General features: G+C 36.4%; 1 protein-coding gene across 2 annotated transcripts in view; it reads left to right on the forward strand.

The window, feature by feature from the left end:
* The first annotated feature begins 1822 nt into the window (after positions 1-1822).
* The window catches only part of xirp2b (xin actin binding repeat containing 2b), a 68843-nt gene continuing 55293 nt past the window's right edge, over positions 1823-15372 (forward strand). Inside the window, exon 1 of one of the 2 annotated variants that reach the window (XM_056271457.1) lies at positions 1823-1887. In XM_056271457.1, coding sequence (XP_056127432.1) covers positions 1881-1887 — 7 coding nt within the window. In that variant the 5' untranslated portion in view covers positions 1823-1880. The remainder of the gene's footprint in view (positions 1888-15372) is intronic. The other variant, XM_056271458.1, reaches the window with a different exon arrangement.

Below are 15372 nucleotides of genomic sequence, written 5' to 3' on the forward strand. Positions count from 1 at the left end.
TGGATGGATTTTTATCATTTTATGATGGTTGTGTACAGACACTGCCAACACACATTTCAGTACAATCAACTTGTAAAAGTGCATGTACCATTATATGACCCCTTTAAAAGATCACAATCTCGATTCACACTGAAATCAAAATCACCTTTTGAAAGTAACTTTGCGCTTCAAATACCAATTGTATCATTACATCATTACACCAGTAGGTGGCGGCAAGTGACTGTTAATTTTTTTTTCAATTGAACCATTCATTCAATGGGCTCTATGCACGGCGGTATTTCCGGTGAAGGTCTAAGGATGCTGGATTACTTCCGCCGATCGTAGAGTCCAATGCTATACTGAGAATTTATATTGGTTTTTATACTCTATTGCTATACTAAAGAAACGTTAGTCACAAAAACAGACAAAACAGACACCCCTCATTTTGTTTATGCTTCTTTGTTTATTATATTAAATAAGCATAACTATATATAAAATTACATCTAAACGTATTAAAGTTTCGTTTCAAAGACGAGAGGACAGTAAATTTTGAAGACTCTGCCATAATCCCGTTTTCCTCGGTTTTCCTCCGCTTTAAATCTCCCCAACCGGAAACGCAAGAGCATCCTTGCATCAAACGCGGAAGTTATGCGTGCATATAGCCCATAGATTCTTTCAAATACGCTGATTCATCCAGTAATGAAACAATTGAAATTAAGTATTTATGAGCAAGTCATTGAATCATTCTTTCAAATTGAGTTTCTTTTTTAATAGGTCAGCATAAACATTTTGTCAGTTTAACGTTATTTGGTTTAGTAGTCTGCTCAGGATCATGAGAGAATTGTGATCTCTGTTTGAAACAAACAATAAAAAAAGAAAGAAATCGTGATTCTCCGTTTATGCAGAATCGTGCAGCTCTGCAGTATTAGCTTTGGATCTAATAGAGACCAATCTGTGCAAGTCTGTTCATGGCTGAGAATGATCTGTCAGAAGAGTACATGTGCATGCATTACAGGAAGAGAGGCATACAAAGTCAGGAAAGAATGTTAATTTGATCCGGGGAGAGATTATTACTGAAAAGAGCTGATTTGAATTTAGCTGTGTTCGTCCTTTACGTCAAAGCGGGGCTTCTTATGCGTGATAATTCGGCAAAGAAAGCTCAGCAGAGTGCGAGAGTTCCTGCGAGTTCACTGTGCTGGTGATTAGAAGAGCTTCAATCCCTCTGAGGATCTTATGAAGAGGCATCAACAGGATCACATTTGATTTGCAAATAGTTTTGATAAGACAAAAGTGTGATATTTTGTCATGTTTTTTTTTTTTGAAGGCCCTTAAAAGCAGCATTGGCTCAGTGAAATGGCTCCTCGGCTTTTTAGCTTTTTCCCAAAGATGAAAGGCAAAGGCAGACAATTTCCATTAGCGATGTGGCTTCCTGTGGGTGCCATAGCAACATTGCTGCATTCGTTGTGATGTTTCCAGATAAATCTCTCAAAATTTAGTGCTATTATTGTGCATTAAAGCTGGTACCATTATGGTGATTCACACAGGCACATTTTGTCCTGATAACCTCTCATTGCTGACTTATTTATGGTATTTTCCATCACAGAATCCATATATGAAACATCAGAAAAGATGAAAAGAAGCCATGGTTTATTCTTTTGTTGTATAGGACGCTGAGATGAGGTGAATAAATGATCTATTGTGCCATGAAATTAAGTTCTGAAGTGCTTTAACTGATGAGAGTCAGGCCTTTCTTACACATGCTTTCTTTTTTCTCCTGACTCACAGGAAGTGAGACGTTCTTCTCTCTCTGTGTGTGTGTGTATGTGTGTGTGTGTGTGTGTGGATCTGTGGCCGTAGACATTCTCCCGGATCAGACAACAAAACCAGCACCTGTAAGAAGAATGGAGGGTGAGAAACATTCATGTACAACATTGACCATCTTATATTACTCAATATGACATCTTGGATATTTTGATTACGTCATTGGATCACAGTGTAATTTATTTTTATTTTTTAACTTCAGAAATGATTAGAAGTCATTATTTTATATTACATATCATATAGGCTAGCATTAACATACATACACTATCGTTCAAAAGTTTGGGGGTCTGTTTTTATGTTATGTTGTTTTTGAAAGAAGTCTTGGGCTGCATTTATTTGATCAATAATACAGTAAAATTGTGATATATAATCACAATTTAAAATAACTGTTTTCTATTTAAATATATGTTAAAATGTAATTTATTCATGTGATGCAAAGCTGAACTCCAGTCTTCAGTGTCACATGATCCTTCAGAAATCATAATAATATGCTGATTTGCTGCTCAAGAAACATTTATGATTAGTATGTATTCTTTAATGAAAAAGAAAGTTCAAAATAACAGCATTTATTTGAAAAAGAAATCTTTTGTAACAATGCAAAAGTCTGAAAAATATTACATTATTTTTCAAATACTATGTAATTACTATGTAATTGCTGTGCTTGTATCGATTCTTCATTAGTCAGTGCTCAGATGGATTGCGAAGGCAAATGATCTCCCATCCCTGAACTTTGTCTCCAAAGTTGCACTAAATTGTAGCAAAAATCATAGAAATAGTTCAAAAATTAAACAATCAGATTTTTCATTTTTTAGTAAAAAAACTGCTTCAATTTTGTTCTCTTCCTCACACTAGCTGTTTTATGACATAAGTCTCGGAATATAGTTCTTGAGTCATATGCATTACATTTAAGCTACTTTTATGGTGCTTTTGATAATAAATCCCTATCGACTTTTATTGAATGGAAAATAAAAGCTAGGACGAAAGAAAATGCCGATTTCAGAGTGATACACGGGTGATTAAGTGACTAATAAAATCTTTTTTGAGTGAACTATTCCCTGAAGGTAGAATAACTAAAGTAATTACTAAAACACCATTAATCCAGCTCTCTTATTAGATGCAGATTTAGATTGTGATCTGTAAAGAAATGTGTTATAAAGCAATGAAAGAAAAGCCAACATCCATTTTTCTTTTCTGTTCGTGACATTGGATGCGTTCATGTTCTTTTGTTGTGCTTGTTTACACTCATTTTATAGCTAATCAGGGGAAATCAGCGTCTGCCGCTCAGACTTTGACTTCCACAGAAATGTGTCAGGAAAGCTCAAAGTAATTATTGCCATGGAAGTCTTTGATGAAATATGAATGGCAACAGATTCTTGTATTGATGTTCCCTAATGAATATGCATGAGTGCATACTCCCATTCCATTGTACAGCTTTTTATTTTTGTCAGAAACAGGGCTGAATATTTCATTCAGAAGAGGTTTATAATAAAATTTTTCCTTTCAGCTGTTTTGTTTGTTTTGTAGGAATAGCAGGCATGTGTGCAATGCAATGACATAATTGTTTAAATACGCCACATTGTACATGCACAAGCACATAAAACACACACACCACACACACATTAACATATGTATCTGCACCCCATTGCCGACGCTGATGCAACACTCTCACGGGCGAGAGACAGAGTAAAAACAAACAGCTTTTTCTCACTCTAAGCATCTCTGTCACATGGTCCCTCTGTATGTTTTTCTGTTAAATACATACAAATTATAAGAAAATTATGTGTTTCATCATTTCCATAAAATTATAGTTTACTAAATTATGCTAATTATTGAATCTGATTTCTGTACTGCTTTATTTCTATACTCTTCTACAAAAATGCTCCTACCTTGACCAAAATAAATTTTGTAAGGCTCAGAGACTTTTACATGAAGTGAAAATATACTTGCCACATATATGTAATGTTAGTTATTTGCCTAGCACATTTTAAAACAGAGGTTTACATAAATGACATAGAATGATATAAATAAAATACGTTGTAAATTAACCTGCATTTGCTTGGCGAAGTATCATCATGGATTGTTAGTGTGTCATAGGGCTGACAGATGACGGAGTATAACTCTGCGTCTCAGACAGAAACAGCATTGTGATGGAGATTTTATGAGGAATAAGATGGAGGGGTTTGGCTCAACGCCTAGATGGAGAGCACAGGACGACCCGACTGAGACTTCTTTTAGAAAGCCTGCGCTGTCATCTAACCGAATGTGGGTTAGTCATCGAGGGTTTCCCTGCAGCTCATCTGCTGTTTAGCATACAAGATGTTTTTGTATTTAGTAAATACAGTGGCAACCATGTTCATTCTGAAGCTTTGAGCTCACTCACTCGCGACGGTTTAAAGCAACACTAAGTAACTTTACCTCTGCGGTCGCCCTACAGGTTGGAAGCGGAATTGTCCATTAGCGCTGTGGTAAATAATTTAGCCTACCGCCTCCTACTGTCGCACACACACTCGCTGTTTATCCAGCACCGGCTTTAGAATGAACGATGTCCACAGACAAGGTAGAGTATGTTGCATGATTTCATGAAAGTATGATGTATTGCGACATCAGAAACGAAGAAAAACTAAATAATGACTATTGTAGCGCTTGACGTAAAGCAAGTCATATTTGTAGTTTTCTTATGTCTCATTAGAACTACAGAAACGCGACCCGATCTCGCAATCTTACGTAGCGTGGTTATAGCAGATATAGGACCGCAAAGCGAATCCAGAAGTGCCTTTCACCCTGTTACGACTTAATGAACCACTGAAACCATTTTGGAAACATTATTTTAAGGTAAAAAATCTTACTTAGTGTTGCTTTAAAATCTATTCGGTCGTAGTCCTGATCAGTCCTGGTTTTATGTTGCAATGATGACTGCTACACAGCCTCTTAACAAATATAGGAAAACATGTTATGAAGTTATGAATTGAGTTTGGAGTAAAAGCATGTGATTAAATGTTGTCTTTTGTTGGACAAGAGGTTCATAAATGCTTCTCATGTTTGGAAAGCTGTTATAACTTGCTTTTTCAAATGCACGTTATAAGTGACTCAAACTCACAGTGCTTTCAGATGGAGCGGCGTTTACAGAGCCGTACATCAATGACAAGCTGCGCACAAAAAACAATCGCAGCCTTTGCGATTTCATTATCGCGATAAGCCAAATCGGTTTAAATGCGATTACATGTAAATTGCGATTAATCGTGCAGCCCTAGTTGGGTCTTGGGCGAATAGATCATGTGAGTAAGTACGGGACTTGCTACTGCCAATACATACACGACCAGGCCAGCAGATCTATACAGGTGGAGCTGGGGAGGTGGAGGGTTTCTGAAAGTGCGCTGGACTGCTACTGAAAGTATTTGAAGGTTGAGCTGCGAGCTCATTGGCTACTGATACAGCAGGAACCAATCAGCTGTGTCCTATAGAGAATGATGGGGTTACAATCAGATTGACTATCAGCCTGCGCCATCTAGAGTTTCATGACAGAACTTTATATTTAAGAACTGCTTTGACTGATTCAGTGAGTGAATCATTAGACCAGCAACTTTTGAGTTTAGGAATGATTCATTAAAAATAACCATCTTGTAGGAGTCTCTTGTTGTGAATCAGAGCTGTATGAAAGAAAGATATTGTATTATTGTATAAGATGTATTATTTTTAAAATCCAAGACATTGAAATTTACTGATCTGGTTTATGTTCAAACAGCACAAATAATGTATAAAGCAAAAAATAATTTACTCCCTGGTAATATTCAACAACTGTTTTTTAATAGAGAAGGGAGATATAATATTAGGGGTGAGAGCAACTTTAAACAATTATGTGTCCGCACAACATTAAAAAGTTTTTGTGTTTCGATATGTGGAGTGAAGTTGTGGAACAAATTAAGTTCAGTACTTAAACAATGCCCAAGTATGACTCAGTTTAAAAAGCATTGTAAAAATATGATATTTGCAAGGTATAGAGAGGATGAAGGTTATTAGTTAGGTGATAGTTTATTAACATTTTTTCTTTTAGTATTATTTTTTCTTTATTTTCTTATGTAATTTTTTATTGAAGATGTGTATAAACATAGGTAAATATGTATGTTGGTTTTGTTTTTTTGGTGTGTAGAGACAAATAGATCAAAATGTTCGGTCAACCGGTTAATTAGCTAATTAATTATTAAAAAGTAGTGGAGATGGGGTAGGATTGAATAAGCTTATGCTTCTTCCTACTCCTTTTCGGACATGTATAAGTAAAAATTTTTTTTTTTTTTTGGTTATTAATTATTTTTTGTTATTAATTGTTAGTATGATTGTATTTTTGTTTTCTTTTATTGTTTTTTTTTGTTGGTTTTTTTTTTCTACATGTTCGAAATAAAAACTTTTCATTCATTCATTCATTCATTCATTCAAGATGCATTTCTATATTTACTGTTTTTTCTATTAGTTTGTAGCACCCAATCGTGCTTTCTTGTCACTTTCCACTCACATTGCAAACTCAACACTCAGCTAAAACCTTTCTTTTTCCCATCACTTTGTAGATTTAGAGCCGGCTTGGCTCTGCTGCTGTGGTAAAGAACATTTTTTAAGGGGGAATCTAAAATGCTTAATGTGAAAAACACTTAAAGGAAATCAGATTTCTTACTTGTAATGCACATTATCTACCAAAAAACGCCATAATCCAAGGAAAAGACATTGTTTTTTAAGTTTTCTACCCCATATAGGAAAAAGCCTAACATTGCTTAATGTACCGAGGCAACAACCCAGAAACACAAAATCTTTTAAAACTTACAGATTGTAAAGTCTGTCTACAGGCGATATAGGATAAAGGCATAATCAAATAGACTTTTCTTTATAGCCTATTGAGTTTCTGTGGGAAACGAGTTTAATGTAAATCTTTGAGTTTTACATTTAGATTATAGGCCGATGGGCTCATCCACTTGTCTTTAGACAAAGTTTATTATAAATAAAATTGGTCTTGCGTGCCAAAGTATTAGTAAATGTTAGGCTGTGTCGATATAATGGATTTGGATGGGTAAGAATCATACGGTAAATCTCTGTGCTTTGTATTTTGATTATGGCATTGTTCTTGCATGCAGATGGCGTTCATTTTCGTTAAGGTTTGAGAGAGATTCTGCTGTCATTGCTCTGGTACATTAATCAAAATTTGTTTGTTTTATAATTGGCTATTCAGATGAAGAAAACACTCTGCAACAGTGTTGTCTTGTTTGGTGTGGTTGTTTTGGCTAGATTTAGATGGTGTGTATGATGAGAAGTATAAGAAATTTGGTTTTTGGACTACATTGAGTCATGAGTCATGTGAGGTTATTTAATAGTGCAGTGTTTAACTGTGGGAAAATGCAGATGTTTAAGAACCCGTTAACAAAATGAAATGTTATGAAAATCATTTGGATCCAGTGTTTCTTATAAAATGGAACCGGTTCTGACTAAGAATCAGTTCTCAATTCCCATAGTCCCTATGGTGATAAAGTACGATCTCTTAATAGCCAATTGAATCTGGGAAAATGGCCAGGCCTGGACACTGAAGTGCTGTAAAGAGTGATGTGAAAGGCCTAGCTGGAGGCATCAGAGGAATTAAAGCATATGCTCGAAGCACCTCGTTTGTTAAGTGTCACGTATTGGCAATCTTTAGGCTTGTGGAAAGGTTGACTGATTTCAAAGTCAGGTTTAGACCTGGGCTTGACCTAAAACTCTCATCACATTCCTGACCTTTAACCTCCAAAATCACAATGAACTACTGAAAGTGATTGTTTTAGTGATCTCATATTCCTGAAGGCAGCAGTAAAATGATTAAAATGACTCAAAAATGGTATTTTATTATTTTAGTCACAAGGATTCAAAAGTGCTGCCAGTTTCCTTTTTGAGGCATTTGAGTTATGATGCAAAAAAAGCATTTAGATTTAAAAGAAAAATGTATTGCTCAAAATAATAACTCTCAGATATTTATCCTAAAATTGCGTATATATGAATAAAAATGGACACAAGTGAGACAGGTGTTGCCATACCGTTTGTGTAGAGATATAAAACTAATGTGGATTGCTTTTGCTAATGTAATAATTTGATGAGATATATTTGAATTCATAATGAAATCTCAAATTTGAGCACTCACTCTAAAAATTGATGTGTTAAAAATGAACACAAAATATGTGTAAAAAGATTTGTAACACATTTTGTGTTACTACAGACACATGATGTGTAAATATTGTGCTCAACTGTTTACACAATGACTGTGTTAAACACATTTTAGTACATGTAAGGCATATATTCTGTTGCAAATACTCAACGGGTGATGTCACCTTTAATAATTGGAATATTTATCATGTTGCAAATGTGAATAAAGCATTTTAACTCGCTGGGGGAAAACAACTATTGGGACTACGGTTTCTTGCTGCGCGCGCCTGCGCAGTGGCGTTCTTTTCCAACCGACGCCTAGTCAGCCGTCAGAAATGCGTCTGTCTGCCTCAGGTGAGTGAGTGAATATACCGGTAATTAAACGTGTAAAATAATAAACATTTCTCCACCTAGCATGAGAAAGAGTTGTGTTAATTGTCCAGGAAACATAATTTGTTTGTTTTAACCGTTTTCATGTCAAGCCGAATATGTTTTGTGTTTTAACTAGCGTCAATAGGCAAGCGAGCTCTCACGCGCTTTGCAAAGCTGTTTATTTATTGGGTATATGACTGCTAATAATTGTTTTTAAAAAGACGTAAAGGTTAATATACATGGCACCTTAAAGGGATACTCCACCAGTTTTTCTTATTAAACTATGTTATTCCCTTAACTAAGACGAGTTGATACATACCTCTCTCGTCTCAGTGCGTGCACTATATCGCTCTGTATTGCCGCAAAACTATGTTAGCACTTAGCTTAGCCCATGCATTAAATATGGGCCAAGCAGAGAAGCGACCAAACACTTCCACGTTTTCCCTATGTAAACACAGTTACTCGAGTAGTGTAACTTGACCTGGGCTGGTGACACAAAATAAACCGTTGCGCTTTTCTAAGCGTTTAAAATTGATGACTATATTGTATGGCGGAATACCATAACAAGTGCTTTTGAGCACTTCGACTTGGCGCAATAATATCTTCACTCGTGAAAAGTCCCGGCTCCCGCTTCCTCTCCCCCTCCCTCTGACATTTCCGTCAATACAACCAACGTGACTTTTACTACCTGTGCTATTAGCAAACTGCAGATCATTTGCAATGGCGGACTTTGTAGATGATTATGACTTCTTTGTAGAAGACCCAGAGCCATATCTGTTTGAACCCGAGTACACGGAGGAGGAATTAGCTCTTATGGACCGTGAGAGGCAAGAAAGATATGATCCAGAACAGACCGGAGCTGGCGAAAGACCACGGGCAAACAGCAATTGGTGGTGCAAGTGTGACTGTTGCGAACAGATGCCGACCGAAATTGAGAGCCTGTGCTGTTTAGAATGCTAACTAAGCTAACTAGCTTCCAACAACCTGTTACTTCGTCAACTCCGCTCGAACTACTACTACCGGCGCATGTCACGTTGGTTGTATTGACGGAAATGTCAGAGGGAGGGGGAGAGGAAGCGGGAGCCGGGACTTTTCACGAGTGAAGATATTATTGCGCCAAGTCGAAGTGCTCAAAAGCACTTGTTATGGTATTCCGCCATACAATATAGTCATCAATTTTAAACGCTTAGAAAAGCGCAACGGTTTATTTTGTGTCACCAGCCCAGGTCAAGTTACACTACTCGAGTAACTGTGTTTACATAGGGAAAACGTGGAAGTGTTTGGTCGCTTCTCTGCTTGGCCCATATTTAATGCATGGGCTAAGCTAAGTGCTAACATAGTTTTGCGGCAATACAGAGCGATATAGTGCACGCACTGAGACGAGAGAGGTATGTATCAACTCGTCTTAGTTAATGGAATAACATAGTTTAATAAGAAAAAATGGTGGAGTATCCCTTTAAGTTTGAACTCCTAACAGTCATTTTACCAAAAACTATGCAGTGGTTAAAGGACGTTGTGGCGATGAGTGTTGTGTGGTTTAAAAAGCGCGCCACTTTGTGCAAACGTTAGCACCTTGCTTGTCACTGACTATTTAAAATGTATTGATAACGCGATACACTTAACGTTTACATTTTCTCATTATTAAATTATGACTCCTGTATGATTACAGCATTATAATATGGTGTTATTATATCTTTTATCTAGGTAATGGAAGACGAGGGTCAAATCACGTTTACTCCAACAATTTTACACAGAGTTCTCGCGACTGTCTTCATAGACGGGAAGGAAACATGGAGAAAACTATTCACAGTTGGAAGTGTTGGAATATCCCAGATTTCTGGACATGCCAGCCTTGGTAATAACTTACATGTTAAACTAAGCTGCAGAGAACTTTACACAAAGGTTGTGTTTCATAATTTGGTAATATTAATAATTTCTTTGTTTCTGTTTTATGCACTGCAGATGGACATTGAATTTTCCAAGATGACAGATGGGAAAGAAGACTTGTTTATCAAGAAATGGGAGGGGACGATTATCCCAAAACTCAAGGAAATAGCATCCTTTGAGAAAAAAACGGATATCAGAAACTTATTGGAGAAAGCTGACAATCAGCAGGATGGTAAGATTTTTTTCTTTTATTTCTGTGGCATGTGCACAAATTTCCAAATTGGGTTTCTGTGAAAATGACACGTACATTTTATCATTTAATTCATGATTTAAAGGTAATCATTTCAAATAGAATTTTGTTTTTAATCTTTTGCATGTGACCTGCATCTTTACTCCAAGGTGTTACACTATGTTAAGGATCCTCATTCATCTTCTTCCACCCACGACATTTTCTGATGCTTTTCATTGTTTCATTTCTATAGGCTGGTACCATTGTGACGTCTTTGCTTCAAGAAGGCATGAACGGGTCTCTGAAGTCAACGCAGCCGCAGCTGGTTTCCATCGGCTCCCCAGGACATGAAGCCCAGTATGTAATTGTGGCAAAGAATGATTCTTTTGCTTTTCCACTTGATGTTGAAAACCTCACTTGTGCTGTTGACAAACTTTTCAAATTCTACTGGCTGTGTAATCTTCAATATCCATGCCAACTTTCTTCAGTTTTCTAATTTTTTGAGTATGTATATGACCTGCCTTTGTCCCAGTCCACTTGCAAACGATCAAAGGTTATGGAATTGATTGCCAAATTGCAGTCTCGTGCCTAATTGAAACAGACCATGTATACCTGTCCAAAGTGCTTGCAAAATATTTTTGTCCAAACAAAACAGTTGATTTGGCATTTAAGGGAAGTACATGCACTCTCTGATAGCCAAAACCTAACATTAATCTGTAATCAAATGGTTGCCCCAGAACATATAGTTTTAATTCATTTTCTAAACATCTTAGCAGAGCTCACTCTAATTCAGGCCCTACCGTAGAGTCAGGACACACTGAAAAAAAACAGATGTATTCTGTCAAATTGATGAAAGCAGAACAAATAATCTAGGAGAGAATGTCGAAATGTCTGAAACACAGGACGTTCATCAGAGCAGTTTAAATCTAACGGACTATGTTGCTACTTTTGCTGCCCACATGTATGCTATAATATTTGATGTATGTTGTTATTTAAAATGTCTGATGAATGTTTTATATGATTCATGTTTTGAAATGCTTATTTTTTGTCATCAGTATTTTTAACAGTATGAATTTCATGTCAAAACCAGAAAAAAAATGCAAAATAAACACAGTATGTGAACCGTATTCAATGCTTCAGTGTAATTTCATTATAACTGTACATATTGTATTCTGATCTAGCTTTTTCAATAATATTTTATAATAAAATAAAACTAACACACAGTTGTGTGAGATGTATACAAAAAGGACACATTAATGTGTTAACTAAAGTAACACATTTGTCTGTGTGTTTTCACAACACATATTCTGTGTTGTATTTTAACACAATATGTGTTGTCCCTGAGCACACTCAGAGCATGTGTTGAAAACGACACATGTTGTGTTGTTTTCAACACATTTGTTTTAAGAGTGCTGTTTGAGACATTGAGGAGCTCTGAAACTCTAGAGATATTGAGATCTCTGACTTTTGTCTTGGCTGATCTGAGCACAGTTCGTGTTATTGTAGAGATATTTGTGAAAATCTATGAGACACAACTGAGATTACTTGAAACAATCTAAGAAACAAGATCTCACTTGATTTGACCACTGCTGTTTAGGAGCAGGAGTCGAGAGATGGTGGAAATCTACTAAGATGTTGGCTAGGATTAGGTGCATCAAGGATCAAATAGTCATTTCACTCAAAATTAATTTGCTGCAAATCAATTGAAAAAGGCCTTGGGTTGTTATCTAACTGCTATTAGCAGAGGAACCATGACACAAAGTCATTAGCGGTGAAATATGTGCGTGCAGAGTCTCTCAGTTTTAAGTTATGAATTAACAATAGATGCAACCTGTTTGATTGTATGATAAACAACAGAACAGTACAATCATTACCATAATATTGAGGAAAAAACATTAAGGGTAATTTGGATTCCAGGAGAACATTAACTTTGAATACAAAGCAGCAAACATTTATTCGTGTATATTAAACAGACAAATGCGACGTTATTAGCCCAGATCCAATTATGGAGCGAGCAGTCATTACGAACATGGAGAAATGCTGCCACATGCACTTTCCCTGGGAAAAGGTCTCGTCTTCTATTTGTTCTCATAACGCACATTTCAAAATGTTTGTGTGGATTTTAAATGACTTTTGTGGCATGGGTTATAGACACATTCCGAAAAAGACATGGGTTTTATGACACACCATTCAGAGCTGCCGCCCGCTGTGAATTTGACACCCGTTGTGAATTGTGTTTGATATTACAGAGACATTTTGTACGAACACCTGGTAATGATGTTTCGCCATGTGTGCAAATGGCTGTATATCTCTTCTCGACAGCGACACTACACCTCATTACAGGTGTTATATCATGACACTGGTATTGTCATTGTGACCATCGCAATGCCTAACCAAAATATTATGGGCTGTTGTGAAGATGTTTTCAATTCATATAGGCTAGCGCAAAAGTGTCATGCCCATTTAAACAGATTTTGAATGACAATGCAGCTTCCAGGAAAAACTAAATTCAGATTCTTTTTTAATTGAAATTTTCACGCTTAAAACCCCATTAATAGCCTTTAAAACCCATTAAATTATAAGAAACATTATTTTATTTCTTATTTAGTTTTGCCCGGTTGCCATTTGGAAAGGAGACTTTCTGCTCAGAAAGAAACAAAATGAAAAACATTATAATCCTTGAGTGTAACCTATAATCCCTATCATGTAATGTTTTTAGCACAACAGAAGCTGTGTATTTCATAAATATAGTAGCAGCTTTAAAATAACACAAAATGGCTTAGGCCCTGTTTACACCTGGTATTAAAATGCGTTTTGGTCGATCGGATCACAAGTGGACGAGGGAGACACGTTCCTGTTTACACCTGGTGTTTTAATCTGTCTCTTTTGTCCACTTTCAACCACTTCTGTCCTGATTTCTTCGTCTATGGGTGGGTAAATGTATGGGGTTTTTCAGATCTTTCGATCGAATGGACAAAATAAGCTCGCTCAATTTATATATGAACGCGAAAGGAGACACGGAAAAAAAATATAGTTTCTGCTCTGACAGCCGCAAGACGAGCCGAACGCTGTGAGTGTGTGTTAGAAATCAGGAATGGTGAGAGAACATTATGCCTGGTATGTGTTTCGTCTTCAAACCAAACTTGGGTCCCCAGCCGACAAAGTTTAAATCCCGTCTGGCTAGCGCGCTTCCCATAATGTTCACGCATTAGGTCAGTAGACGGAGAGTAGACGGTCTTTTGTGGCTGTTTGAACACATTCGACCACATGAGCGTTTACACTATCAAAGCAATGCGTTTTCGACTACCTCTGGAAGTGGTCGAAAGTGGACAAGCTCAAAATTGACACCTGTGTTTAGTTGTGATCCGCTTATGATCCGATATATATATATATTAACCCTTGTGTTATGTTGCGGGTCAATTTGACCCGTTTCGATTTTCTAGTTGTTGGAAATACTGGTTAACCTTTGTTTTTTTTTCTTGATATTTTGTGACTTTTTCTCATTTATCATGATGAACATGCATGCAAAGTTTCAACATGCTGATGAGTTTTGACATATACAAACAAAATTACTATTACGTTCGTGATGTTCGCGGGTCAATTTGACCCTCATAGGCAGCCATTCAAAAGCAACTGTACAGACACAAAATAAAAACATTTATTTTCTGTATGTAAGGGCACTTCAACTCCAGGACGAACATGCAAGTGCATCTAAAAGTGCTCTAACCCTAACCAAACACACTTGAAAAAGCTAAAATTACAGAATTATTTGCAAATTACAGATGAAAATCTTTGTCAGACATAGATAGTAAAATAAGCTCTCATTTCAATATTCAAGATATCTAAAATACCTAGCTTTTAACCAATTTTTTATGTAGGATTTTCAAAGGCAGCTTCACAGAGCCAAAAAATAAATAAAAAACATTTATTTGATGTATGATTTTGTTATGTTTGGCTTCTCACTTCCCTGTGAGTGAATAATGAAACTAGGGAACTAGGTCTTAGGAAACTAGGGAAAGTTAACTTAGGAAAATTAAACATTTTCATTATACAGCAAAATTTTATTGTTCAGTTACGATGTTCAAAGCATAAAAAGTAAAAAAATTTAATAAAATAAAAAAGTAAAAAAAAATGTGTATGCAAAAAAAAGTCAGTATACTGTTTATTTTCCAATTTAGTCAAAAATTGGTTTAAAAAATGGTTTAAAAACATTTTTATAAATCATATTTTCAGATATAATGTTTTTGTAATGTTTGACAAATGTTGATAGTGTGATTTTTGAGGAATTGCATTGAATCCAATTTGGGTCAATTTGACCCGCTCCATAAAGGGTGTACACAGAATTCGAACAGTGCACAAGGGTTAATACCAGGTGTAAACAGAGCCTTACATAAGATACAGTATATTAAAATGTCTTGCATCCCCATGGTTAGACACCACTGTACTAGAGTATTACACAGTGAACTACCTAAGTTGGCCAGGACTGCGACTAGTGTCTCCTCAAAAAATAGATGCATGACGCCAACAGACAGCTTGTCATGTCTGCCCTTCTCCTGAGTCTGAGGTGCCACTTCATTCTTTCAGCAAGTATTTAGAATGACTGTTACAGATCACACGGTGCTTAAAATAAGACTAGATATTATGTTGGTGACACCTTGCGAGGTCCATCAATCACTCTGCCTCGGACGCAGCATGTTTGCATATATGAATCAAAATACTGTGAGGATGAATTACGCACTAGACACAACAGAAGTGATAGCAAAGTGTCCCGTGTTCATTCGCTGTGATGGGTTCAAGTGCTTTGACTCCTTGCACAGGACACACTCTGAATGTAGTGCATGTGTGTATACCGTTGTCTACTTTGCTAACTGCAAGGTTTTAAAGAACAGTAAAAGTATTATGTGCTGGCTTTTTGCTTTCACATCTCTCTCTCT

This window comes from Rhinichthys klamathensis, unplaced genomic scaffold, assembly GCF_029890125.1.
Source record: "Rhinichthys klamathensis goyatoka isolate OS25496 unplaced genomic scaffold, OSU_Roscu_1.1 h1tg000320l_1, whole genome shotgun sequence".
In the NCBI taxonomy this organism is placed as follows: domain Eukaryota; kingdom Metazoa; phylum Chordata; class Actinopteri; order Cypriniformes; family Leuciscidae; genus Rhinichthys; species Rhinichthys klamathensis.